Raw genomic sequence first — 26,316 nt, forward strand, 5'->3', positions numbered from 1 at the left:
TCAGTGCACTAATAGTCATTACCATCTTTTTTTTTCCTCTTGTATACATTGTCGAGGCTCATGGAGGAGCTATAACATCTTGTCCAGTCCAAGCTCGGTCATCAATGGTGCTCGGCTCTCATTCCGTTGTTGCGCACGTATGATGGAGCACGATCTGCAATGAAACACAAGAGAGTTGGAAGAATCATGTTGTGATGTTGTTCAAGTCATTTCTCAACCCTGTCAACTTTGCTTGAACCGTTTGAGAAACTAAACATACAAAACCGTTTGGAAATTTCAGCCCAGGCACTCTCAAAACCAATGTTCTTAGCCCTGAAGTCTGTGGCCTTCGGGGTCATCTATTTATTCCATATGCACAGCAGCGGTTGGGAGAGGATAAGCTGAAAAAATTTAAATTGATTGAGTGGAGGGGGGAATGAAATGAGAGAGAAAGCAGGTTTAGGGAGTGTGGAAAGAGTGCGGGAAGAAGAAAACAAAGTTGGGACGATATCAGAGTTCAGGGGAAATGGCATCTTCATCATCGTCTACTTTGTTATGCAGGATATGGCCATGGAATTTTCTGGGGGTGCAGCTGTGCCGCTGATGAAGTGCCCCCTTGTAGGTTAGAGCAGCAATTTGGAATTTGTTCATGGTGCCGTCGATAGTAGTGGGGCAACTTAGCTAAATATAGCAAAACAATTGTGCATTTTGTGAGGAAAGCACCGAATTTGGCACACTAGTGGCCTATCATATTATGAACAGATTTGGATATTGGGCCATCTCAAATTCAGCCGCTGATGGCTGTGGCAGCCATTTTCCACTGCCATCAAAAAATTTGAGATGGCCCAATATTCAAATCTGTTCATTATATGATAGGCTACGAGTGTGCCGAATTTGGTGCTTTCCTCACAAAATGCACAATTGTTATGCTAAGTTGCCCCACCATAGGTCTCCTGCTCTTCGAAAAAGACACCATGGGATCTTTAACGTCCACCAACTCATGCTGGGAGACAGGATACCCAGTTTAACATCCATCCGAGGGACAGCCTACCCATCGTTGAATTGCCCTGCCTGCGAAACTCCAGGATGACAGTTTATAGCTGGGAGTAGATTCAAACGCTGGTGAGATAGCCCAGTGGCGAGTGTGCGTACCTCTAGGACATCCTGCCAGCCATGGAAAAGGGCATGTATGATGGGAGGGAGGGTAAGGGCAGAGGGGAAAGTGGGAGCAGGAGGTGGGGGGGGAGGGATGCAGTGTGGGAGGGGAGGAATGGGGGTGTCGACGAGAAATTCCTGTCAATTGCTTACGTATTAAGTAGATGGCTCTCATAAAATTTGAGCATTGTATATTTTCATCAAATAACTTGTAAATTATCAGACACGTAGCGTCTCCACCAGAACCTTCAATCATACTTCCTGTGTTATCCATGTCGTTTAGCCTTCTCCAAATGCCTAATATTCTTCCACGTGGCCTGCAGAGATGACTTGCTGTGGCTGCACACAATCTTCTCGGTGCTTTACCTGCTGATCACCATCGTGTGCATGCGACGACACGCACGTAACCTGCCTTATGAAGAGGATGAGGTGGTAAGAGATGGAACATGTGGATTTTGTACCTGTCACTTTTCCATGCAGTTAGATGCCAGCTTGTTGAGAATTTGAACGATTGAACCAGTTGTACAGTGACTGTGAATAGGTGTTTGACAGCGATACGCCTGTGCCGAACAGATCACGAGGACATTGTTCATCGTAGGAATTCCGAAGCACATCAAGGAAGAGGAAATAATGAAGATTCATTTCGAGTAGGTGAACAGTCGCCAGCATTTCAATAGACTTTTAAAAAACGTTGTTGTAGTTGTTGTTCACAGCCATAAACAAATTAGGGGTGGGGACAGTGGTTTGGGGGGAGGGAGTAGGGGAAGGGTTGGGGATGTGAGTGGAGTCCATTGGCATGCTCACCACCAGTCGTGATCATTTTATCACTGAAAATGAACCCTGGATATATCTCTGCTCCATCACAAGGTACTGCTGAAGCAGTCGTCAACCAGGGAAGGAATTTCGAATTTGCCGTTGGTACTGGCACACATTGGCATGCTATTTTCAAAGGGTACCGTGGATCCTCTAACTTCCAAAAACAAATGTTAACAGATGAGACATCTGGTTGAACGTCTCCTCTGAATTGGTAGAACACTAATTGATACAATACCTCGCCTGCGAACAACCGGGATGCCCGTTTACAGTCAATTCGGGAATCAAACCTCGACTCGACATGTGCTACCTCTGAGCTCAGAGTGAATCTTACTCCTCCACATGTTTGTGTATGTGTATATCAGTGGCTGTGAGAAAGAGAAGCATCACATTGAAAGGGTTGGCTTGTAAAACAAGAGAAATTGATGATTTATTTAAGCAAGGCCCCGATTGAAATTCCATTTTGACTGTTTAAATGTCCTTTTGCCGGGGTGTATATGTTTGGGAGTCATCTGCATGTTGCATAGATAAGGTGGTTGGACTTAGACCCTGTTTTCTGATTTCCTTTAGTTTCCCTTTCTTTATGAAAGCCATCTTTCTTCCACCTTTTCCCCAATTCCCTTGCTGCCTCCCATCCCACATGCTGACCCTTAAACCAACTTATATTCCCTTCGTCCTTATCATTCCTCCTTTCTTTCCTCCTCTCAATTTCCTCAAATTGCTCCCTTCCATGAACCTGCTTCCTTGCATGCATTGATCATATGTTGATGACGCTTTCAATGTGTATGGTGCACGCCCGCCGAACATGGTTTTTGTGAGTAGGTTCTACACTATTAGTCTGGGAGAGATTTCTGCACTTTTTTTTTTCTCTTAATATTATCCATGGCTTTGTTGTATGGAATTTGACGAAACTTCCACCAATGTGTCAACTTTACGAACAACCCCATTGCCCCCAACGTGCTAGCTCAATGCAGGAAACACGACATGCGGCATTATGTACTGAGAAGGAACATGACATCACAGACTCATGTGGCATTCTTGTCCCTCTGAACCTCCCTCTCCATCCCTCCTTCCCCAACCCCATTTAGGGAAGCCTATGGAATAAAAACCGTTATGGATGTACAGTTTTGCTACAATCTCGAGAAGGTGATTAAGGTGGACAAGGAAAGGTAAAAGGTTTCACCCTGGATTGGAGTTTGTGTAATAATTCAATCAGCTTTCTATGGTGCTAAAGCTGAATTTTGATTGGCTTGTCAAGTTAACAGTGAAACTTCTGTTACACGTTCACATCGTTGTCCTCATGCATTCAAATTACTTGTTGTATCAGCATTTTGTAAATGTCCTTTATTATGTGGCCTACTTCTGTCTTTTATTTTCACAGTTCTGAGGCTCATGCAAGAACCTCTTAAAATGTACACAGAACATCAGTTTCTGAATGTCATATATGCACAGCACATCTAATCAGAACTGAACTTGAACAGTTGGCAATATATTAAAAAAAACAAAAAAAAAACGTTTCTTTTGAATTGGGCTATAGGAATTTGAGCCTGGGATCCCTGCATCAGGAGGGAAGTGTTCAAATGGGAATGTCAAACTGGAAGAGGTTCACTTTCTTGAACTTATGGGCCTTGCCATCAGCTATAGCCTCTCCTTGGTCGACCAGATATCAAAGCCGTCCTCCAAAGCCAACCGCAAAGCGGGCATCCTCCGCTGTTCCAAATCTTTATTTGAAAGATCTGAACTAATTATAATCTGTCAGTATAATCTTATAATCTTAACTTATAATATAAGGCCTTTGTCTGTAGCTCAACGGAGCACTGCTGTCCCCTATGGGCTGGTGCCCGAGTATCGCATCTGTCTCTACTCTGGGATTCTGTGGAATCTGAAGTTCTCAACTTTATTGGAATCTCCTGTGATGAGGCTGACGCACAACGTCTGCTGCTCTCACATTGCAGGCAGATCGGCGACCTTTGTTATTTTAATGTCTCTCCTCTGGTTTTGCTACGTCACCATCTCACTCCTCTGACCCCCCCCCCCCCCAATAACTCCAGGATGTATGTGTTCTTCCACTAACCAATTCCTGATTAAACTTCCAAAATCTAGGATGACTGCAAGCACACCTAAACTCTTTTGTTATTCACTTCTCCCTTATGTGGAACTGCCTTCCAGAGGCTGCGCTACCCCAATCTTCCCTCCACAGCTCAAGCAGGCAGTGCACCACCATCACATGTCATCTCCCATCATTATCCACAATCTTTATTACCCCCATTAATCCTTCCCAACTTTAGTCTCTTAATTGTAGGTTGCAGTGTTGCCTCTCCCTCTCCATCTTTTCTTGTTTGTTTATTCCCTTGCTTATTGTGTCAAAGAGTTGCTCCACTGCCACATTCTCAGTTCATATTCCCTCTGTCATCTCATTCTTCCATGAGCCTCGATCTTGCAGAGAAAACAAAATAAAACAGGCCAACACAAAGCAGGTGCTCAGATGACAATGTAATTATGATTTGAACCTGGAGCCTCAGCATCAGATGGGAACACCAAAAGAAACCCCATGATGCAAGGATCTCAGGTTCAAATCCCATATGTTGTGTTGATGTGCTCATTGTCACTAAATGTTCATGTAAAAGTACATTGACATCTCCTAAGATCCCTGCCTTCCACAAACTTTCGATCACTGTTAGAAAAACCCACTTAGTGCCCATTGGCTGGGATGTGCATACATATTGCAGGACGAAGGCACAAAAAGCTCGGAGATACTACGATGATAAGACAGAGGAGCAGATGCGAGCTGGACCATGTGGACAACTTTGCTTGTGCAAGTGCTGCGGATTGGAAACGGTATGCATTATAAGCATGATATGCATATACACTCACGTTCCAAGCATATTTGCAATTGCAGGAGGAACTGTGGTGAATTTTCAGTTCAGTTCACCTTTATTATCACTTCACAGCTTCCGCTGAATTGTGTGACAATTGACAAATGTATATGCAGTACATATATATATATATATATATATATATATATATATATATATATATATATATATATATATATATATACATATACATACATGAGGTCTGTCGAAAAAGTAACGGGACTGACCACAGAAATTTTATTACAAAAAAATATATTGAAATCACAGCTTGTCCCCTTCAAAATAGTTTCCCTCCAGTCTCATACACTTGTCCCTCCTCTTCTTCCATGCTTTGATGCTCCCCTGGAAGGCTTCTACTGGAATCCTCCGGAGCTCCATCGGCATGGCCCTTTTGATGGCCTCCACTTCAGGAAATCGGGTCCCCTTGATCACCCCCTTGAGCTTGGGGAATAGAAAAAAATCACAAGGGGCCAAGTCTGGCGAATATGGGGGTCGCTCCAGAGTTGGCACGTTCCTCTCTGCCAGAAACTGTCGGATGCTCAGGGCACTATGAGCAGGGGCGTTGTCATGGTGGAGCACCCGGGCGTTGTTCTCCCACAGATCCCTCCTCTTGTCCCGGACTGATCTCATGAGGCGCCGGAGGATCTCCTTGTACATGAATTGATTCACTGTTTGACCCTGTGGTAGAAACTCGAAGTGGACGATGCTCTTGATGTCAAAAAACGTGATGATCATCACCTTGACCTTCAACTTTGACATCATATCTATATATATATATATATATATATATATATATATATATATATATATATATATATATATATATATATATATATATATATATATATATATATACAGGTAGTCTTCGACTTACGACCGCAATTGGTTCTGACCAATCGGTCGTAAGTCGAACAACGTATATTTTCCATCCCAAAAAAAAAAAAAAATTTTTTTTAACATACATACAAAAAAAACAAAAAAAACGTGGTCATAAAGTCGAACAGTCGTAAGTCGCATCGGTCGTAAGTCGACGACTACCTGTATAACTCTTTTTAACCACTCACTGACTGACTGATATTAAAGATCCGTGCTTTCCAGGTGATGTCGAAAGCTGATGAAATTTCGCGTGCCGATGGACATCGAAGCCATTATACCGAAAAAAAATAAATCACAGAATCATCGGACAACATCCATAAATGAAAATATAAATAAATGAAAATTAATTTTTTTTAAATGCAGGCGAGCAACCCAAGGCAATGGGGAAACACAGTAATTTTGCGTGCCAATGGACATCAAAGCCAATACACCAGGAAAAATCACAGAACCATCAGAAAGCATCTGTAAATGAAAATATAAATCAATGAAAAAAACAAATGAAAATAAATAAATGAAAAATCAAATGCAGGTGAGCGACCTGAGACAATGGGAAAGCAGGGTTCGTATGCTCACACAATTACACAATGTGTAAGCATTCTCCACGAATGAAATATACTGTTACGGTTGTGGAAATTCACAGAACACCATTCAGGTACCCCGAAGATCAGTTATGTCGATAAGTGTGTGTCCAGACTGATTTCCCCACCGATGTCTAACGGGCTGTGCATCTTTGAGTTAACTGTTATTCTGTTCTATCTTTTATTTCAAACAAACAGCATCTCAACCACCACGCCATCCCCACCACAGCGCCAACCACACTGCAACCATGCCACCTCCACCACCACAACAGCATCTCAGCAACCACACCACCTTCTCCACAACCGCCAACATTGACACAAACAACGGCATCTCGACAAATAAAGAAAACGAAAGCAACGGTTAAAACAACAAGGTGCCCCGAAGAGAGAAATCCCGGTCACGCCTGGGATTCCCCCCCCCCCGCGCCGGGAAGGAGGAGGGGCGGATCGAGCCTGGGTAAAGGTTCAAAGGTGAAGTGAAGGAGGGCGCTGATTTCGGGTGGAAAAAGCCCACTGCGACCCTCCCCTTGGGGGCGATATAAAACGCCGCATTCGGAGGCGACAAGAGAGAGGTGGGGGAGACGCCGACACTACATTGAGAAGGCAGTCTGGAGGAGGGAGTTGAGCTGGCAGTTGAGGAGGAAGTTGGTGGCTGGCAGTTAGCGAGTGGGAAAGAGAGTCCCCCTCCTTGGTCTCTCTCCTTGGTCGTCGGAGGCGCTATTGCAGCCGGAGAGGAGTCGCCAGCCGGATCGTCGTTGGAGACGCCATTGAAGGCACGGTGGAGTCCAGCGAAGTGCGGGCAGAGCCACCGAGGGTCGCCGAACCGGGGCCCAGCGAGTCACCACAAGGGTGGCAGGTAACCTGTACGGCCTCTCGGAGCTCTTGCGGTCATCCCGGCTCCGAGGAACATTAAAGGCCTACAGGCCCAGTTCTCCTCCTGTTCTTTTCTGGGTTTTTTGGATGGAAGTCTGTGGCGCCTTGTCCTATAAGTAGAATTGTTAAGTGCCTGTACATTACGTAATAGATAGACAACAGCTGTAGGGTCTTTTTGCTCGTGTCTTTGTCCCCATCCCCCCCTCCATTGCTTCATTGACTGCATATGTGCATTTAGAAATAAACGTCCTTGTTTGAATATTCACGTGCTCGTTGCGTCCCTTCCTCCATTGAGTTGCCGTAATTGCGTTCGGAATAATAGCTGGTTTTTAATAGCCGATAAGATAATCTAGTCCGACGGGGCTTGGCGATAATAAACCGCTCGGCAATCGCAAACGGCGTGAGCTGCGTAAAGCGGCTCGTGTCCATACGGGTCCCGTTGAGCGGCATTTCTGTCTGCGCGAATACTTAGGTAAATCGACAATTCGGCGATCAACCCTGTCGCGCGTAGACAGAACAGTTGGCTGATTTAAGGCCCAGTCACACCTTGACGTTTTAGCCAGCAATGGCAATGTATTAAAATGTATGTAAAATGCAGGCTTACATTGAACTTTTGATCTTTTTTTTAAAGATTCGGACGTATTCATAACGAGTTGGTCGTATGCAGAACATATTAGTAACGAACACAGAACTTTTCGTTGTGTTATAGATAACTTATACCAACGAATGCTGAGCCTGTTGTCGGCCTTCCCAACCTCTGCCCAACGATAGTCTAACTTAGGCATAGTGCGCTGCACTCATCGCCGACGATGACGTGACGTGACGTAGCTTATTAAAAGGCTGCCGCACAACGATTCAAATCATAACCGCCGCAGAGATGGAAGTGTCAACATCGCAGTCACACCTTGGTGATCTTGCCAGCGTATGCCGACCTCTGAAAAATGCGTCTAAAACGCTGGCGCATGTCGAATACGCTATGGATAAGTTTGGTATGCGTGAATAAAACGCTAAAGTACGCTATCATACGTCGTATTAAGTGGAGTACGTCTTGTAATTATAAACGTGTTAAACATTTTACGACTTACTTGCCGTATGACACACGTTCCGCATGCGATGGGAATAAGTTGTACGCACGTTACGCGATCGTTGACACACGTCGACAAAAGTTACTTGTACGTTACTCATAAGTCGAAACACTCAAGGTAATGGTTAGCGTCAATGTTCCAGACTCCCTGTTTTTTTTTGTTTGTTTGTTTTTTCTTCGGTATGACGGTGATGTTGACACTTCGATTTCTAGTGCGGTTATGATTTAAATCGTTGAGCGGCAGCCTATTAATTATATTATATTATAACCACACTAGAAATTGAAGTGTCGACATCACCGTCATACCGAAGAAGAATGAAAAAAAAAAACCCCAGGGAGTCTGGAACACTGACGCTAACCATTACCTTGACATGTTTCGACTTATGAGTAACTTACAAGTAACGTGTGACGACGTGTGTCAACGATCGCGTAACGTGGCTACAACTTATGGCCAGCGTTATGTGGAACGTGTGAGTCATACGCTGGCATAAGTCTTAAAATTTCAAGCATGGAAAATTTGAGGACAACCGAAAAGTACAACGTTTAAAGCCAGCGTACTATGACGTATGGCAGTGTTTTTCAGCGTGCTCTCAATGTTATCAAAACTTACCCATAACGTATTCGACGTGTACCAGCGTTTTACACAAATTTTCCAAAAATCGGCATAAGCTGGCTAAAAGGTCAAGGTGTGACTGGGCCTTTACGGTGTGCTTAAAAACACACCCGTAGCTGGATTTTGGCATTGATCCGAAAGCTGCGACTAGGATTGCCACGGTCGGTGGGTGCGTGCGGCCGCGAATTAGCTAAAAGCGGTCGCAACAATGGAACCACAACAATGCAATCAACATTTCATATCAATATAAAACATTTGATCAAAGAATCACTGAAAATACATCAAAATGGAAATGAACAAATCAGTTGCCCACATGGAATGGTCTACCATCATAAGTCAAAGCAAAGAAAAACTCAAACTGGGTACTGTCGCTTGCGCACATATACAAAAGGTACCATTTGAACAATCTTCACACGTCGCACCGTTTCGTTGTAGGGGAACCTGTATTCAGTTGACATCATCAAACATCATCAAAAAGTCACTTTATCAAGTCATATTAATGCAATTAGAGACTTGAATACACCAACGAGTCCTGGTGGACTGTAGGCTCCTCACTATTTTGTTAAGTAATCATTTAGTTATCCTCCTCCCACTACTTGTAAAATAGCTAGATTATACTCTCCCCCAACCATGTTTTCTCTCAAAAACTCAAGAACCCATGCAGGAAATCACTACATGTACGGCATGGCCCGAGGCCCAAGTGCTCAGGAAACAAAGAGAACCTTCAGCAAATGCAAATAAACATTGTTCCTGTAACAAAACAGCCATTACCAGTTCGTTTTCTAACAGTGGCTTTCTTTCCCAATTCTACTTGGTCTTTAATGTGCAGTTTAAGATTCCAAATCCTGATACATTTTTGAAATGCCAAAAATGAGCTGAGTGGGAAAAGATCTTTTTTTTTTCATTTTTCCTTTTGTTTGCCAAGAATTCCACCCAATCAGATAAAGCAAGCACATGGCAAGCTGCACTGAGATGCTTGCACATACAGGCTTAATCATATGCATTAACCACAGAATGCACAAGTTGATTTTATTTTTTTTTAAACCAACATGTGAATACAACTTACAAACACATCAGCATGCCTCCCAAGATTTGTATCACCTTCCATTGCTAGTTGATGGGATTATGACAAGTTCCCTTTCAGGGAGCTTCAACCTATAAAGGAAGCCATTAAGCCCATCAAGGCTACACATTGGGTGACAACATATGGTTGTTTGTCCATGCTTTGTCCTTTTTAAACGTTGAGCATCAAGCAAGGAAGCAGCACGTACCATGTCAGAGTCTGGTATGACTTGACCAGGGTTTGATCCACTCCCAGACCCAGAGCAGGCACTCTAACCATCATGCCATCGAGTCTGGGATAGTGTTGGTAGTGCACTCGCCTTTCAGATGTCAATTCCTTTGCAGGGTTCGCAGGGAAGGCATTGCGTCAATAAGTGTGGCATCACTAGTATAGACCTCAAGCCAAGGACCCATCTGCGAGCAGAAGCCGGTTGGTAGATTTCAAATTTCACATTCCAATCATAACCAACAGGAAGCACTGGATCAGTGGCACAACCGTACTTCCCAGAAATTGGTGCACACCAGTGGGATAAAATCGTAATTAACTCCATTCTCAATATACTGTACATACTCTGATGAACAAGCAAGAAAGGGCCATTGCATGCCATCCACCATCATGAGATGCTCATCAGACCCTGTTTCGTGTATAGCATTGGTGGCAAACTGTCACTTCATTATCCAAAAAATTGGCTGCCCATAGCTGAAGTTGACCAGACAATGAGTGGACCAAGAGAGAAAAGGGAAAGGGGAATGGAGAGGGGGGGGAGAGGGAAAAGAGACAGATACAGAGACAGACAGAGATGGGGAGAGGAAAAGAGAGGAAGAGAGAGGAGGAGAGAGGAAAAGAGAGAAGAGAAGATACCTGACAGCCATTTTCGAACTTGTGCACATGCACAATAACATTAAGTCAAACAATATTGTATCGAACTTTTTTTTGAGATTACAATTTGTTTCATTTCATTCTTCTATAATGTTATTGAATTTAGTTTTTTCAAATTTTCAGTTCATTCTGTCCATCCACATGATCCATAGTACGACTTTTAATGGAAGATCTACTTTATACTTACTACTACTACTACAACTACTACTACTACTACTTCGTCCACAGAAACGGCCCCAATTTTTCCCACCCTTTTGCGTGGGCGGCCAGAAAGGATTTTTGGCGCAAGTCTTTCAGGACTACTAGCCAGGCCTAACTGAAGGTGGCAGGAATTTGTAATTTGTTCCAGAGTGCCAGAGTTAACTCACCTACTCTTCTTGAAAAACATCGTCAGATCTTTGAAGTCCATCAACTAAAGCCATCAGATGGGACACCAAAATGGCACACTTTGCAATGCAACATCCCATGCGTGTGAAGCACGAATCCGACAGTTTGTAGTCAGATGGGAATCGAACCCATATGAGCCTCAACAAATAAACAACATAAATACTTTTATTCTTTTTCTGGGCCAAACTGTTACCTGTTTTTTGTATACTGTACTGTACAATGTTGTGGCTCATGGAGTAGCTACAATGCTGAATCAGGATGTAACAGAACAAAAGGAAAATCAGAAAGAGAGGGGCAAACACAGTAACAGCAGGGATGAGGGACAAAATAGAAGGAGACTTGAAGAAATAAGGGATGTGGTGAAGTATGAGGGCAAGGAGAGGATATAAGGGGTTAGGTGAACAATATGGAAACAGCCGCAAGCTCTCAGAAAGGAAAAACTGGGCATTTGGAAAGATGTGGGCTTGGGGGGTGGGGGTGGGGGAGGGTTATAGTAAATCATAAAATTTGTCATAAAATTGGTGTTTAGTGATGCTGAGAACGATAAATTGCTGTGATATGGGACATTGGGTCCAATTTTACTGGAAATCTGTTTTTAAGTATTCAAATCTATTTTGCCCTCATAATACCCACCTTTGGTCCAAAACCCCCTAACCTCCCCACCCCCCCTTTACAATTTTATATTCTGGATCCCTACCGAATTATATAACGACAGTAATAAGGTAATCTAAAGTCATTGTCCTCTGGTATGTCCAGGTAAATGCGCTGGAGTATTACACAAACATAGAAACGAGACTCAACGAGGAGTTTGAGAAAGAACAACAGCTGGTTCCATCAAAACCACTCGGCATGGCTTTTGTGACCTTTGAAGATGACAAGTCTCCGGCCCAGTAAGCTTTTCAAGTTGAATTTCCAACAAATGTATTTGTTTACATTAAACTTAGTCTTGATACCCTAACAAGGTATCTTTCTTAGTGATAAGTAAGTTGTTTACGGTACCAGCCCTCACGATGTTAATGGACGACGGACCCATAACTTCAGCACTGAGGCCTGATCTTGATTCTGCAGTGTTTATGCTAGAATGCTTTGCCATTCTCGAGAGGGCCATCAGTATAACCGAAGCCATGCCCGTGCTAACGGTGTTGCTCTATCTTTCAATCGGACAGCGATGACCAAACACCAAACAAACTTGCACACAAGTTGGTGGCCTAAACAAGAAACGTTTTAAGATGACCACTTTGTCTCTGGTGGCAGCAAGGGATGCGTGCTTGTGCATGCGATTTTGCAAATAGATAAGTCCTGCATGCAGGCGAGTCTGCCATTGTGATTGTGTGTTGCTGGTGATTTTTTGCTGTGACTGATGCTGCTGAAATTTCACAATATCGTTTGCTCTACTGATTTGAATCCTCGATTTCAACTCCGGGACCATTATATAATACATGGCCAAAAGTGGAGATGTATGCTGCGACCGGCAGGATATATATATATATATATATATATATATATATATATATATATATATATATATATATATATATATATATATATTTAAATGAAATCTCCATCATTTGATAAATTGATTTTGTCCCCTGACCTTTGTAGGGTCCTACATGACTACAAGGCTATTCGATGCTTGAGGAAGCAGAAGGCATCCCGCTATAGCAGCCAGCTGAAGTCTTTGCGCTGGACAGTCCGCTACGCTCCTGACCCCAACAGCGTAATTTGGTGAGAACCACGTTGGCTGTGCTCTGTTATTTTCAGAGTTGCATTATTGCATGTGCTGTTTGCGATCAGTTGCAATGGCCATTGTTTATTGCGACAGGTGTTATAAAATTTGTGGTGTAGCACCTGATCTCCTCAATGGCATTGTGTCCAGGGAAAACCTGCCGGTACAGGGTATGATGTGGTGGTGTAAGGTGATCCTTCTGAACAGCTTGCTCTTCTTGTTGCTCTTCTTTCTGACGACACCTTCCATCATCGTGAATACCATCGATAAATTCAACGTCACCAAGCCAGTGGAGTCCCTCAATGTGTGTGGAGTCACCTACTCGGTGTTTGACAATAGGAGAACAAAACACAAGAAATGCAAACAAAATATATAAACACAAATACATATCCATGCGAAGCATTAACATGACCGCTAGTAACATGCAGTCCTGTCTTCCTTTGGTCCCCAGAGTCCCATCATTACGCAGTTCTTACCAACATTGCTCCTGTGGACCTTCTCGGCCTTGCTACCTCTCTTAGTGTATTACTCCGTGTTTCTCGAATGTCACTGGACTCGGTGAGTTCAGGAAGTATTAAACTTGGTTCGGACGTTTTTGCCTACCTCATAATTTGGGCCCGTTCCATTGTACGTGGCTGACCGTGTGGGCTGATAGTTTTCCACCAATCAAAACACCCAACTAAGCAAAGCAATATCTCGATGGTCGAATACATTGAACTCTTTAAACCAACACAGTCCAGCTTGAGCATTTTCATTCCTCATCATTGTGTTGTTGTATGAGCATGTTCGGACAATGCAGATTAATGAAAGTTGGACAACGAGTACATCTTTCTACCAACAGCTTAAACAACAACCGAGTGCTTTGACTTGTGAATAAAGCAACGAGTTCATGACCAGTCGATGCCTTCTAATAAGTGTGCTTGGTTTCCAGGTCAAGTGAAAATCGTGCAATAATGCACAAGTGTTATTTCTTCCTCATATTCATGGTACTCATTTTGCCATCACTCGGCCTAACAAGGTACGTGGGAGTCGTTTTGTTTTGAGTGCCGGTCGGGTGTTTTGGATTTGCAAATGGCAAAAATAAATGTTTCATCAATGCCTTTCTGAACTTCCATTAATATGGAAATTTAATATCTTTTGATGTTATATTGGAATCAGGTCAACCTGTTTGGTGTTTCCATCTGAGCATGTGTTCATGATAATGGGATTCCTGGTTCAAATCCTACATACTCTTGTTGATTCATACTTTGACTGCTGATGTATTTATACTTAACGGAAAGCTCCACTAACATCTCCTAACAGTTATTCTATGAACTGTATACAATGTCGACAAAAACTGTTTTGAACTTTCATCTCTCCTGGGGCTTAACATTTGAAACTTGTGCGTATTGCACAGCTTATCATTTAATGACTTTCATACTCTGAAAATGTAATAACTTTAATAGTGATGTGAGATGTTCCGGTTTCTCTGAGAAAGAGGTTTTGGACTGATAGGATGGTTCAAAGGTAGCATGCTTGTTTCTAAGATGCCACGTCTGGGTTTGATTCCTGGCTTGACAAAAATAAATATGAGTTCCCTTGCAAGGAACTTCAACACAGAGGGAGGCCATTAGGCCCATCAAACCCAGCACTATTATTGCAAACTTGTGGTTGGTTGTGCATGCTTGTTCCTTTTTAAATTCTGAGCATCAAACAAGGAAGCAGCACATACCATTTGAAAAGTTTTAACGATGACGCAGCCAGAGTTCAAACCACCAACCTCTCAGACTCAGAGCAGAAGGCCCTAACGATTACACCACCGAGTCTGGTAAAGCACCGATCAAAGAGCTTGCATATATCAAATGCAGTGTATGGATGTATATATACTGCATGTACTAGTGGAGTATGCTTACACATTGTAAGCAATAACGAACCGTGCTTCCCCATAAGCTCGAGTCACTCACCTGCATATATTTTTTCATTTAGTTATATTTTCTTTTATGGACACTTTCTGAGGGTTCTGTGATTTTTCCCCGGTGTATCAGCTTCGATGTCCGTTGGCACGCAAAATTACCATGCTTCCGCATTATCTCGGGTCGCTCACCTGCATTTATTTTTTTTTCATTTATTTATATTTTATTTAAGACACTTTCCGATGGTTCTGTAATTTTTCCCGGTGTATTGGCTTTGATGTCCTACGGCATTCAAATTTTCAACTTTCTTCATCACCTGGAAGTTACCAAACTTTACTATCAGACAGTGAGTAAGTGGTTGGAATGAACTTTATACATTAGATTAGATATACACACGTATACACACACACACACACACGTATATATTTCGATATATTGTTACGAATTTGCGCCCACCGGCGTGCGGACAGCCGCTTTTAGCTGAATCGTGGACGTACGCCCACCGGACGGACAATTCAGTCGCGACTTTCTGGAACAACGCCGAAAACCAGTCACGGGAGTGCTCCAAGCACACACAACAGCCGAGTTAATATTCGAACTGCGCGTGACAGGGCCAATCGCCGAATTGTCGATATACCTAATTATTCATGCGGGCAGCCTACCGAGAGACCGTACCTCAGCGAGGTCTGCTCGGACACAAACCGCTTAAGCGGTTCGTTCCGTTCTGGGTTAACCGAGCGGGGTATTATCGCGAGACCTTGCTGGACCCAATTCTTTTATCGGCTATCAAAAAGCCCGCTACCATTCCGAAATGCAATATGATGTTTCAACGGGGAAAATGACACGACGAACAGGTTCACATTCAAATAAGCACATTTATTATTTTACACGTATACAAACAATCATGCAATGAATTGGTGAAACACGCATGCAGTTGATTTGTGATGAATGCGGGACGAGACAAAAGATGCGAGCAAGGCGAAGCGCTACAACCGTCTATAATTAATCATGTACAGTCACTTAACAGTTTCTCTACTTAACGGGACACGGCGCCACAGCTTCCACACAAATAAAGCAAGGAAAAGACCCCCTTAAAGACAAGGGGGTCAGACTGGACCCCTTAGGGTCTTTATGTCCAAGGAGCTTGGTTGACCGAAGGAACTCCAAGAGGCCGCCGCAGGTTACCTCCACCCTCGTGGTGACTTGCTTGGGCGTCCCTCTTGGACCCTCTCCAGCTCCTCACCGACTGTGGGGACCGGACTCCAGACTCCAGCGCGGCTGCCCACAACTCCACACTCTCACACGAGCCCAGACCTCCACTCGCCTCTCCACTCGCTTCTTCTTACGCTGTGTTCAGCGCGCGCTTTTATCTCCACGGCCCTCGCCCCTCCCTTTCGCCCCTCCCTTCCAGCACACGCACAAAGCTTCCAGAAGCAGGGCGTTTTCCTCGCCGAATCGGGGCCTTTCCTTTATGTCTTCATAGCTTTCGTCTTTTCCGCACGTGTTTGTCGTTGGGGGGAGGGGTGAGGCCGTCGTCCGTTCTCCCCCGATGAATGCCAGGCTTCTCGCAACCGTGCTGAGGTGGAAATGCAGTAGTGGTGTGGTTGGCGTTATGGTGGCTTGGCTGGCGTTTTGTGGTGGTCTTGATGGTGGTGTGGCTGGCATTTGTGGTGGTCGTGAGGGTGGTGTGGCTGGCATTTGTGGTGGTAGTGAGGGTGGTGTGGTTGGGCGGTGGTGGTTAAGGTGGTTGTTGTGAAGGCGGCTGTTCGTTGTCTGTGGGGATGTTGGCGGTTGATGAGAAGGTGGTTGTGGTGATCGTGATTGTTGTGGTTGGTGGCGCTTCGTGGTGGTAGTAATGGCGGTTGGTCCAAAATAACGATAGTAAAAGAAAAACGGCTAACTCAAAGATTCACAGCCCTGTTACACTAATAAACTCCTTCGACATCGGTGGGGAAATCTATCTGAACACAAACTTATCGGCATAACTGATCTAAGGACCTCTATGGTGCTCAGCGAATTTCCACAGCCGTAACAATATATACATATTTGTCGAGATCAGACCCCATTATTGAGGTGCGTACCAGGAATCAAGTCCCACCTCAGCTATTGTTGCTTACATCCTGACCAACCAGGAAGATAATTAAATTGTCACTTTTATAGACCAGTCATGGTATTGGCTGGAGTACAATCCTATGGAGATGTAGGTGATTCGAGCTTTGCTAAGCTCATGCCTAATAGGCAAAGCTTATGCAACTGTTTAGCCAGCAGAGCCTTTTTAAATTTAAATTTCCTGATGACTCCCAGAACTGTTTTGTGCACTACAGACAGGTTATTGTATTGCAGACATTTCCTATTGGCCAGGATGCATGCAGTAACAGCTAATAGAGCACTTGCTTCAAGTTATGCACCACATTAATGGAGTCTGATTTCAACTTGATGTCTTGTAGGGTTTGACTCCAAAGAGGAGCTTCTGATCCACACTGATGAGGATCAACAAGCCCAAAACATGTATCCGTGGATGTTCCCTCTCTGGGGTGGAATGCTCTATGAAGCTGAGAATTTAATTCTCTTCCTGGTATTGGCTGTAGTGCAATCCCACAGAGATGTAAGGGGCTGTAGCTCTGCAATGAAACTGTTTGGCCAGCAGAGCTTTTAAAAATAAAAAAATGAAAAAGTATATATATATGTATATATGTATATATTGTTACGAATTTGGAATTCAATTGCACACAACATACAGGTTCCCTTAGTCAGCTATGTTGATAAGTGCATGTTCCCTAGATAGCTCACCTTCCATTGTTTAAATGTTTTGAAATCGATAAGATGCACTGCGGATCAATTTAATAGTTAGGAAGCGAACAATGGAGACGTCCCTCCCCCTCTTCTGCGAAGAGGAAGAAGAACCCTGCCATCCCGTGACGTCAACAACTTCCTCCCACCCGTGGTTGAGCGGGGGGTGGATCACGAGGGCATGAGTCACGCCGGGTGCGGGGGAGGGGTGCAAAGGATAAAGAGGACATCTTTTCTTTGTTCAAAAAGAGTCCCGTGGGAGTCCCGTGGTAGGGCTGAGTTTGTGGGCTGAGTTCGTGGGAGTCCCGTGGCAGAGTTCGTGGGGAAGTCCCGTGGCAGAGTTTGTGTGCTGAGTCCCGTGGGAGGAGTAAGCTTTTTGCTTCGGAGAGAGCAGTCATTCAGCAGGCCATCGGGTCCTGCTTGGCTTGCTGGGTTTGAGGCCTTCGGAAGCTTTTTGCTTCGGCTGGCTCAGTGAGCTTCGACTGCTGCTTTGTTTTGGAAGGAACTTGAGCCAGTTGTTTGGCTCGAGCTGCGAGTGGAGGCTTCTTCCTCTTCTTCCTCTTCTTCCTCTTCTTCTTGGTTCGTGGAGCTTTTCATTCTCCATTTTGTTTCCCGGCTTGGTGCGACACATCGGCCTCTTCTTGGAGTTGGATCCTCGGGGAAGCGACGATCGACAGGAAGGATCGGCGCCTCATCTCACTGGCACATGTTGAGAAGCGCGGGAGGATTCGCGGGAGCTCGGGAAGGATCGCGGCAATTGGATCCAGCTCGCTCTCGCTGGAGCCCGGGCCCGGACAAGTTGAAGACCACACGAGGTGGAAAGGTTCGAGTCAAGCTCTGAGTTTCAGCTCACCTGTCCTCCGAGCTGGAGCTCGTGATTAAAGGCCTCAGCCACCGTTTCTTGTGTGTGTGCGTACGTGTGTCCATGGGCCTGTCAAATAAGTAGGAACTGCTGTTAAGTGTAAATGACTGTACATAATAAGTAGATGGTTGTAGTTCTTTTGTTGTGCTTTTGTTGCTTGTATAATTGCATCCGTGTTTTGCCTCATTTAATTGCATACGTGTTTCATTGTAATAAATGTCCTTGTGTGAATGTAAACCAGCTCGTTGCATCCATTCCCTCATTGACTGAACTTTTCGTGTGTTGGTAGTTAGAAAGCCGTTGGTTTGCCGTCATAGGGGGACATTTGGACCGATGGTTCTCGGTGATTACGCCGCTCGGAATCGCGCATGAGCTCGCCTCGGCGGTTTGTTCCGTTCGAGTTCCGTCGAGGGTCGAATACCCCGGTAGTTGGATCACGTGGGTATTTGGTTAAATTGAAGATTGGCAATCGACCCTACCCCACGTGATCTGCCGATTGGCGTCTTTCGGTTCTTGTACAAGGACCCATCGCTCGGAGTTATCTGGGCGGCGATCTATATTCCGGGCGATCGGTCGGGCCGACTCCACTTGCGGCTCTGTTCAGAGCGGTCGGTTGGCGGCCGACCCCCCGGCCTGTAACAATATACATATATATATATATATATATATATATATATATATATATATATATATATATATATATATATATATATATATATATGTATACCACATTTGATTGATATGTGTCATCTCTCTGATTGGTTCTTCACGGGCAGTGGGTAAAATCACTGAGTTACTGTTCCTCGGATGGGGTGTTAGACCGGGGTCCGTCTGCCAGCGTTAATTGCTCTTCGACATTAAAGGGTCCTTCAGTGTATTTTGCTGGAATTGGCCTAGGGTAGCCCCCCTCGCCAAATTTAAAATCTAAATCTTCTGTCTCCTGCTGGTATCAATGTTGTAATGGCCCTCACAGTGTGCCATATGACTGTAGTCCTACTGAGTATTACACCGCCGTCTTTCTGTGGACTTAAACAGTTTGACAGACATGGAAATGATACACCCCAAGAGGTTTTGCTCCAAATTTAGAAACTCTATGACGTGCTCGCCCCCTGCTGGTGTTCTGCAGAATTTCCATTCTTTTTATTTTACCTGCAGTCTGACATTTGGAATAAATTACCACTGGAGATGAATGATTGACAACTGGCAATATCAAAATGGCAGTTTATAAAGAGACAAGCAAAGTGTTGTTATCTGTTGGACAAGTCTCTGTGTGTGATCAAATATCACTTGATGTTGAAAATTATTTTAGGACTCAGCTTGGCTACGATTTTTGATCTTTATGTCTTCATAGGATATTCAGAGACCTTTTAGTATTACTTGACTCATGGAAGAGCGAGGTGTGCTCTTCAAAAAATTCTCATCTCACTGTGCATTGTTGTTCTGATAAAGAAATCCACACTGAACTGTCCTTCCTTGCAGTATCAACGTGCTGTTCCGTTGGCTGTTCGACAAAAACTTCATGGACAAGGGCTCCATCCGCTTTGAGTGAGTACGATGTTGGATTGATTTTTGAGGATTCAGAGCAAACAAAAATCAAGCTGGTTGGGTGGTTTTTTTGTATACAAAGTGAATGAAGGCTGATGAGGAGCTAGAACACAGAACGGATCAGGATACAAAATAACACAAGGTAATGCAGAAGGAGAACGGAGAAATGTCAACAGCAGGGAGGAGGATGATGTGCGACAAACAGACGGAGATGGACAAACAAGGGATGCGAGTAACTATGAGGGGTAAAGGAGAATGCAAGGGGTGGACAAGATGGATACAGAAACAAAAGCAAATTTTTTGGAGGGTTGGGGGTGGTTCAATGGGTGTAGAAAAGATCATGGTTTTGAAGGGTGGATGATTTGAGGTGGTGGTGAACAGCTATTTTGAAGACCTGGAGGGAAGAATGAAATTTAATAGAGTGGAATTTGGTTCCACAGGTGTGAAAAAAGAGAAACTTATGAGTGGAGGTGAGCAGTGGTTCTGGATTTTGTCAGTCGGAGGGGATTGATGGTGGACCGCATGTGTCCTGCAGATAGCTGGGGAGAGGGGGGGAGGGACAAAGCATAGAAAGGGCAGAGGATGCAAGACCAGAAAGGATGCAGAAGAAGACAGAGACCACCGACCTATCGACGATGGCAAAATATATTCCAAGTGTTTTCCAAACTGGTCAAACAATATATATATATATATATATATATATATATATATATATATATATATATATATATATATATATATATATATATATATATATATATATATATTTTGTTTGACCAGTTTGTGATTTTCTCAAGGTCTGACGAGAGGGAAGAGGTCTCTCAAAAGGATGAGGGATGTCCCGACAGAGGGTAGAGTCATCAGAAAAGAGATAAAGATTATTTTTCCAGTGAATCAGAGAGATCATTTATGAAGATTAAGAATAGGATCAGACCAAGAACTGCTTTGGGGCACTCCAGCCTTGACAGGAGAGGAGAAGAAAGGATTCTGTTGAGAGCCACATGTTGGCAATGAGAGTGGAGAAAGTCAGTAATCCATGAGTAGAGATGGCCTTGGATGCCATAGCCAGAGAGTTTTGAGAGCAAGGCAGGATGCTAGACTGGATTGAAAGCTCAAGATATGTCCAGAGAGATGGCCCTGATCTCATGTCTGATATTGAGGGCCTCCACAACTGTTTGGAGAGTCGAAGCAGCATGTCCAAGGTTGAGTGACCTGGTCCGAATTGATGATCTGAGATGAGATCATTGGAGATAAGGAATGATTTTGTGTCAAATGTGATGAATGATTCCATTACCTTACTGCTGATTGGAAGTAGGTTCATAGGTGTGTATTTTTCACATCTTTTATGTAATGCTGTGATGTTGACTGACTTCTAAGCAGATGGAAGATGACATAGGACAAGTGATAGGGTGAAAATGGTGGAGAGTGGAAGTGCAAGAGCACTTCTCGTGAGTGGAAGTGCAAGAGCACTCACAAGACTCATGAGCTGATGCCATCCAGTGCAGTTGCCAAACTCAGAGTCGATGGTTGTGAGAAACCTCTTGACCTTCTCATGTACAAAAGACACGGAGTCCAGGAGCATTTGGGTACGACTTGGAAGGGTGGGTAGAGATATATATATATATATATATATATATATATATATATATATATATATATATATATATATATATATATGTTGGCGACATAAGATTTGGAAGCAAACACAGAATTGAGTATTCGGCCTCTTACGAGCGGAGTCAGCTGTGGTGCCATTTGAAGTGAGGAGAAGGATGGAAGGGGAGCATACACCAGAGACAGACTTGACAAGGTTTTAGAGGAGGGAGAGAGTTTGAAAGTTCAATCTTGAGGTTGGACAGATGTTGTTTTCTGGCTCTCCTGAGGGTAGGACACACTTGTTGCGGGCTTTGTGGAATAATCTGTTGTTGCCTTCAGTCGGATTTGCCTTCCAGGAGGAGAATGCAAATTGTTTTTAGGCAACTGCCTCACCACGGGATTCAGTGTACCATTGGTGGGAAGAACGGTACGATAAATGAAGACGAGATGGGATGAATCTGTGTATGAGGAAGAGCAGGATTCTGTGGAAGAATTAATATCAGGGGCAGTAGATATAGGAGGTCAGCCCTGAAGTGTGATGGCTGCTTGTCGTCCTTGCCAGTTTGCTCGAGTGAACTGCAAGTCTCGCTGGCGCTGAGGCTGTTCTCTGAGATTGTCCAGCGAGATGTTTACCTTCACAAACACATGATCAGATGAACCATTGGGCAGAGGAAGAGCAAAATACATTGGCGGGAAAGTTGCTCATCACCAAATCCAGAAGGGAAGATTTGCCATTGACAGAAATCTAGGTTGGAAAGTTCACAGATCGAGTCAGTCCCATGGAATCACAGAAATCCTTTGCTGAAATGCCATGGCCAGTGAGAGAGGTACCAACACCCAGCCAATTAGCATGGTGACATTAGTATTGGGATAACCTGTTCTAATTTTCACTTTGTCCTCAACTAGATACCATTGTTATTTCCCATTAATGTTCCTTCCTATTTGCGCTTTCATATCAGCACTGGATGAACCAAAAGCTATTTATTTTTAGAATAAATATAAATCACATTCTCACAACATAAATGAGTAACCAAAAAAAAAAAATCTTTCAGAATCAACCTGTAATGTTTTTGTAACCATAATAACCGATCAGGCTTAGTTCATGCTCTCACGACAAAGCATTTTATATTAAGTACATATTACATGAAATGTATTTTCAAAAGTTAAAACACTAATTTTCCAGTAAAATTGTTTTTGAGATCAAGCACATTGATTAGACCTTTCATAACATCCGATTGAAATGCTTTTCCTGAAGGACGTTCAGCAGGTGAATGGAAACGTAAATAATAGACATCGGCAGTTTATTTAATACTAGTGGGGTATGCTTACACATTGTAAGTAATAACGAACCATGAACAACAACGAACCATGCTAATGCTTACACATTGTAAGAACTTCCCCATTGTATCGGGTCGCTAACCTGCATTCTGTTTTTTCATTTATTTATTTTCATTTATTACCCTCACTGAAGGAGAGGGTATTGTGTTTGAGTCGTTTGTTTGTTTGTTTGTTTGTTTGACTGCACAGAACTTTTATGTTTTTCTCCGCAACCGCTTGTCGGATTGAGATGAAATTTTCACCATAGGTGCGACTACTCATGTAGAATGTTGTAATCATAAATAATGACGTCATGGGCCATGTGGTGTGGCAGCCATGTTGGAAAAATGGAAAAACTTTGTACCTCTATCTCTGAAACCACACAAAGCAAAGAAAATTGAAACTTGGGAAATGGCACGTACTCCTCATGGAGAATAAGTGATTCTTTTTATGACATAATAGGTGCCTTCGTTATGATGTCATGATTGCATTTGTAGAACGCTATATCTAATCAGCATGAAAATTTCTAAGGGTCATGTAGAGATAAACCGGTCCACATAATTTTTTTTTGATAATACCATCGGTCATGTGATTCAGCAGCCATATTGTTTTTTTATTTATTTAAAAACCTTCAAAAATCAACTTCTCTGAAGTGGCTGAACAGATCGAGGTGAAACTTTAAAAATATGACCGCCTAACCATAAGGAACTAGAAAGAGCAATTGGAGATTGCAGACCCTCGCCAGAACGTGTTTTGTGTGTTGTTTGTGTCGTTTTGTGTGGTGCATTTGAGTACTCGTATATTGCGTAATTCAGAAGAGACATAATTAGAACTGCCACTTTATAACTGATGGCAGTGATGACCACGTACCAAAACGTCCTGCTTTGATTGGAAACCTGACCCTGACACATGACATTTTTCATGATTATTCAATTGAATTTAGAATGGGATTAAGAAAAATTCAATTCAAATCAAATGGAAGACCAAATAGTACAGTCCTACATTGGAGTCATCAGAAGGAACACAAACAAGCAAAAGGTAAAGATGAAGTCATCAGGAGGAACCTGGATAGGATTTACATTTCAGCTGCTACTCCTCTACCCTCAAACCCACCCAAGTCAGCCAAGTGAGCCTTATTCAAAAAAGTAAAATAAAATATAATAAAAAGAATCCAGATCAAAAAAAATTAAAATAATTCTGGCTGTGAGGCCATGTGTCTGATAAAGTTGAAAATTAAAACATGTATTCCATATCACTACTAGATCATAATTGTGGTTTTATGTTGATTGATTAAGTGGTTCCAGAGAAAACATCATTTAATATTTTCTTCAATCCAATATGGCTGCCAAACCATGTGACCTATGACATCATATGTGTGACTTTTATTCCTCATGGATAGGCAGTCATACTTGCAGAGTTTCACCTCGATCTGTTCAGCCACTTCAGAGAAGAAGATTTTTGAAGGTTTCAAAAAAAAAATTAAAACACAATATAGCTGCCGAATCACATGGCCAATGATGTCATCCATTTTTTTTTATGTGGACCATTTTATCCCTAGATGAGACTCAAACATTATATATGCAATTATGACATCATAAGGAAGGCACCTATGATGTCATTAAAAATCATATTTGTTCCACATGAGGAGTACTTGCCATTTACCAAGTTTCAATTTTTTCCTTGGTGCAGTTTAAGAGATACAGAGGTCCAAAGCTTTTCCATTTTTCCAACATGGCTGCCACACCACATAACCTATGAAGTCATAATCTATCTATAATTACAGCAATCTCTGTGTGTCTGTGTGTCTGTGACCGCTGTTTCTCGACAACCACTGGTCCGATCTAATTGAAACTTGCCAGGTATATTGCTGGGATCTGAGTATGTGCCTTTTCAAGGTTTGATATTAATCGGGAAAGTGGTTCCCAAGTTATGGCCATTTATTTACCAAACCAATGACAGGACACGTTGCTGCATAGGCGTGGCCGATGGGGAAAGGGTGCCATTTAGTTACCAATGACAGGACATGTTGCTGCGTAGGCATGGCCGTTGGGGGAAAGGGCACCATTTAGTTACCAATGACAGGACACGTTGCTGCGTTGGCGTGGCCGTTGGGGAAAGGGCGCCATTTAGTTACCAATGACAGGACACGTTGCTGCGTAGGCGTGGCCGATGGGGAAAGGGTGCCATTTAGTTACCAATGACAGGACATGTTGCTGTGTAGGCATGGCCATTGGGGAAAGGGCACCATTTAGTTACCAATGACAGGACACGTTACTGCGTAGGCGTGGCCATTGGGGAAAGGGCGCCATTTAGTTACCAATGACAGGACACGTTGCTGCGTTGGCGTGGCCGTTGGGGAAAGGGCGCCATTTAGTTACCAATGACAGGACACGTTGCTGCGTAGGCGTGGCCGATGGGGAAAGGGTGCCATTTAGTTACCAATGACAGGACATGTTGCTGTGCAGGCATGGCCATTGGGGAAAGGGCACCATTTAGTTACCAATGACAGGACACGTTACTGCGTAGGCGTGGCCATTGGGGAAAGGGCGCCATTTAGTTACCAATGACAGGACATGTTGCTGCGTAGGTGTGGCCAATGGGGAAAGGGCGCCATTTAGTTACCAATGAAAGGATACGTTGCTGCGTAGGCATGGCCATTGGGGAAGAGATCCTCAGCCGCGTTCCCCATTATGGGTTACAATGTACGGACTTCCGGATAGTGATGACTTACTGTATTCTAATAATTTCTCGATTTCTTATGCGCATTTAGAGATAAACACAACGCCCCAATCCAGTCGTCGTTTACGAGAGCGAAGGAACGGCCTGTGTGGTTGTTTGAACATTTTTTTGTTTTTTTTTTGCACGTACGGCTATGCACGTATGGCCACGCACGTACGGGCACGCTAGAGCGAAGGAACGGCCTGTGTGGTTGTTGTTTCTGGCACGCGGTTTGAATTTTTTTTTTTTTTTTTTGCACGTACGGCCACGCACGTACGGCCACGCACGTACGGGCATGCACTAGTTATCATTAAATCATTGTACATGAGTCGTCGTTCTTATGGTGAAAAGTTTGTCTCAATCCAACAAGCGGTTGCGGAGAAAAACACTAAAGTGCTGTGCGGACAAACAAACAAACAAACAAACGGGCCTAACACAATACCCTCTCCTTCAGCTATGGAAACAAAAGGTTCACATATTTGAGATCATAGATCACGTGGTTTGGCAGCCATATTGGATTTATCATAAAACATAAAAATCTTCTTCAGAACGGCTGGACAGATCGAGAGGAAACTTTACGCAAACGTTCCCCAAGCCTTGGATGTACAAGTTTGTTAAGGAATAATTGATCGGTCGCATGGTTTGGAAGCCATGTTGGATTGAAGAGGATATTAAATAATGTTTTCTCTGGAAT

At 43.4% G+C, this 26,316-nt stretch overlaps 1 protein-coding gene and 1 long non-coding RNA gene across 11 annotated transcripts in view; one reads left to right on the forward strand and one right to left on the reverse strand.

Annotated features, from left to right (window-relative positions):
* The window catches only part of LOC147011722 (mechanosensitive cation channel TMEM63B-like), a 192,780-nt gene that overhangs the window by 149,467 nt on the left and 16,997 nt on the right, over positions 1-26,316 (forward strand). For all 7 annotated transcript variants that reach the window (XM_085856923.1, XM_085856924.1, XM_085856926.1 and 4 more), the window contains 10 exons: positions 1,458-1,566; positions 1,708-1,781; positions 3,036-3,116; positions 4,677-4,785; positions 11,933-12,066; positions 12,779-12,901; positions 13,053-13,206; positions 13,354-13,460; positions 13,834-13,920; positions 19,926-19,991. In XM_085856923.1, coding sequence (XP_085713049.1) covers positions 1,458-1,566; positions 1,708-1,781; positions 3,036-3,116; positions 4,677-4,785; positions 11,933-12,066; positions 12,779-12,901; positions 13,053-13,206; positions 13,354-13,460; positions 13,834-13,920; positions 19,926-19,991 — 1,044 coding nt within the window. The remainder of the gene's footprint in view (positions 1-1,457; positions 1,567-1,707; positions 1,782-3,035; positions 3,117-4,676; positions 4,786-11,932; positions 12,067-12,778; positions 12,902-13,052; positions 13,207-13,353; positions 13,461-13,833; positions 13,921-19,925; positions 19,992-26,316) is intronic.
* The window catches only part of LOC147011724 (uncharacterized), a 54,687-nt gene that overhangs the window by 810 nt on the left and 27,561 nt on the right, over positions 1-26,316 (reverse strand). For 2 of the 4 annotated variants that reach the window (XR_015051659.1, XR_015051658.1), the window contains one exon: positions 23-154. This is a non-coding gene — a long non-coding RNA (uncharacterized LOC147011724). Of the gene's footprint in view, positions 1-22; positions 155-10,118; positions 10,247-13,024; positions 13,224-26,316 lie in introns of all 4 variants that reach the window. The other 2 variants (XR_015051661.1, XR_015051660.1) reach the window with 2 other exon arrangements.

The sequence above is a fragment of the Eptatretus burgeri genome, chromosome 15 (assembly GCF_056783735.1).
Source record: "Eptatretus burgeri isolate ZD-2024b chromosome 15, Ebu_testis_v1, whole genome shotgun sequence".
Lineage (NCBI taxonomy): Eukaryota > Metazoa > Chordata > Myxini > Myxiniformes > Myxinidae > Eptatretus > Eptatretus burgeri.